Source organism: Colletotrichum jinshuiense, chromosome 14 (genome assembly GCF_051148585.1).
Source record: "Colletotrichum jinshuiense chromosome 14, complete sequence".
NCBI lineage: Eukaryota > Fungi > Ascomycota > Sordariomycetes > Glomerellales > Glomerellaceae > Colletotrichum > Colletotrichum jinshuiense.
The window spans coordinates 260,253-262,786 of record NC_139307.1 but is presented as its reverse complement, the minus strand read 5'-3'; the positions used below and the strand labels follow the sequence as shown (position 1 = coordinate 262,786).

General features: G+C 58.1%; 1 protein-coding gene across 1 annotated transcript; it reads right to left on the bottom strand.

The window, feature by feature from the left end:
* Positions 1–287: 287 nt before the first annotated feature.
* EsH8_XIV_000033 (uncharacterized protein) lies at positions 288–2,084 on the bottom strand (the record flags this gene model as incomplete). The annotated part of the gene is made up of 1 exon (XM_083273894.1): positions 288–2,084. The coding sequence occupies one exon, from the start codon at positions 2,082–2,084 to the stop codon at positions 288–290; it is 1,797 nt and encodes a 598-aa protein (XP_083120559.1).
* Between the last annotated feature and the right edge of the window lie 450 nt (positions 2,085–2,534).

Sequence of the window (2,534 nt, the reverse complement as noted above, 5' to 3'; positions counted from 1 at the left end):
TAGAATAGATAGATAATTGAAGTCGATGGGTTGTGTGGCAACGTCTGTTAAATTGGGGTGCCAGCATGTGGGGGTGCCGAGAAGTGGGTGCCCGACGTTACCTCGCTCGGACGCAAGGCAGCATTCCATGATGTCAGGAGCGCCTGTTGGAGTTGGACCCTATTTGTCGCACCGTTCACGCTTTGGGGGGGTGGTCGGTTGGTTGCAAGATTCTCAGCGTTCTGCAGACAAAAAACGGCACAATCCCACGTGTTGAGCTGCTTGGGGCACTATCCCGCGGTATTCTGTTAGTAGCTGCATGGAACGGGGCGTGCCACACGGTATTCGGCGGAGGCTGCACTCACGGAAGCCTGGGTAGTAGTGAATGGCAGGTTTGCTTGCTTGTTATATACCCATTGCAGGAAGCTCTTGACTTGGAGAGCAACCTCTCTGGGGGCACTGCCAAGGGAGTCGTATTCAAACAAGTAACTATCCTCAGCCCGCCAGCGGTATAGGATCCAATGGTGGTTGTTGTTGACGACCATAAGTACAGTTGGCTTGGAAAAGGTATTCTGGAGTCGTTGGTGTGTTTTGGGTGTTCTGGACGCTTGGAAGACGAGGGGATCGACAACGCCGACGTTTTCGCTCTCAAGACGCGACAGGAAGGTATAGATGACGGTGCTGTTGAGCCACTGCATAGGCTGTATCGTCTGGAGACTCTCCAGGAGGAGGGGTAAATTGGCCAGGGCCTTGCGCGCGGCGGGCGCGGCGACATGATCCAGGGAGGACGGCGGTGCGGCTGTTCTGGGAGCGAAGAAGGGCGAAGGCGGGGCTGAAGCCAAAACATCGGCGAGTTTGGGACGCTTCGGTAGCTGTGGGCTGTTGCTGAACTCGTCATGACGGCTGGTACTTGGTGTTTCCGGCACTTCCAACAGACGCTTCGGTGCCAGCGTCACAGCCACAGGGGGCGGAGACGGAGATTCTAAGTCGCTGCGAGCCCATTGGATTTGGTGCACCTCCTCATCTAGAGGAAGGTTGATTGGGGGCGGGCTGTTACAACCCGGCAAAGGCAAAGACGTGTCTTCGCGGAAGCTCTCGTCAATCGCATTTGCACCAACGGGTGCGTCCCGGGCCACAACAGAAGTATCGACACTGACATCACTTTCTTCACCATGATCCTCCCCCTTCTCCTCGTCGGCATTGTCTTGTATCGGTCCGTCTGAGACTGCAAGGGAATCGTTTGCGGTCTCGCCACTTGGTGAATCACCACTGGTTCCCCCGAGGTTTCTTGCCATACTCGGTCCGGTGTCTGCGGCCTCGGCTGTCGGGTCTGCGGGTGTGCTCTTTTCCCGGTGCTTACGGCGATTAGACTGGCGATTCCTCGACACTACGTTGGCATGTTCAACTAGACGGGGGCGGGGGAGGGTTAGCAATGGAAGCGACCCGAATCGCTGCAGGCAGATGTTAGGGGGGGGGAGGGGGGGAGGGTATATACAAGCATTGACAGTGCTCTTGAAGATGTCGAGATCGGAGCGCGGCACGGTGCCCCTCACGGTCTCCTTGGTAGGTTGAAGCGAGCCCGTGGCCAAGTACTTGTCGAGCAATGCGTGGATGGTGACGTCTGGCCTGGTCTTGAGCAGCTGGGAGACGTTGTCTGCCGCAGCGCGCGAAGCGGCGAGCTTTTTGCCGAAGAGGAAGATGAAGAGACCGATGGAGATGTTGAGTTTCGAGGCCGGGGCGCGCAGGCGTTTTATCTGGTCCGGAGGCAGGGCGAGGATTTCGTCGTTCAGATCATGGTCGGCGCAGAGAACCAGGACGGCGCGGTTGACATTGGCGAGCGCCCAACGAGGAAACGGCTGCGGCGGCAGCGGCGGCTGCGACGACGGTGACGTGTTGATTGCAGCCGCCGGGAGACGAGAAGACGAGGAAGAAGAAGAAGAGGAGCAAGAAGGCTGAGCGCCGAGCGGCGGGTTGACGTCGCGGTCGCGCTCAAGCTCGAAGGCGGTCTGGAGCTGTTGCCAGAGGCTGGCGAGGTCGTCCAAGCCGGGCGCGAGGCTGTTGATGCGCCGAAGAGTTTCCTGCAGCGACGGCGAGGATGGCGGCATCGGGGGTTTGGGATTCGGGGTTGGCGGTCAAACGAGGTTGCGCTGGCACCGTTGCGCAATGGAGATGGAAGAGGACGGAGACTGAATGTCTGCTGTCGCTGGGATCGGGGAATGGCATTAAGTGCATTGTTTGGGAGAGGACGACGACAGGACGTTTCTTTTCCCAAGAGAAGGGGAGGAACCAAAGGTTGGTGGGCTCTTGCCCCTAATAACAACTCAATTGCATTCATTGGACTTGGGAAGGAGCGCGCCGTCCTGTTTTATGGGAAGGCGACGATGGTTGTTGGGCCTACCTCGTGAGGAAAGGACGACATGATGTACGGATACGCGATGATGAAGTCAACTTGCCCAGTTGGGTAGGCAGGGGAGCAGTGACGCCCAAAATTGTGGGCGTCACTGAATCGTGGGCGTCGCTGAATCGTGGGCGTCACTCTGCTGGAGCCCCACTCC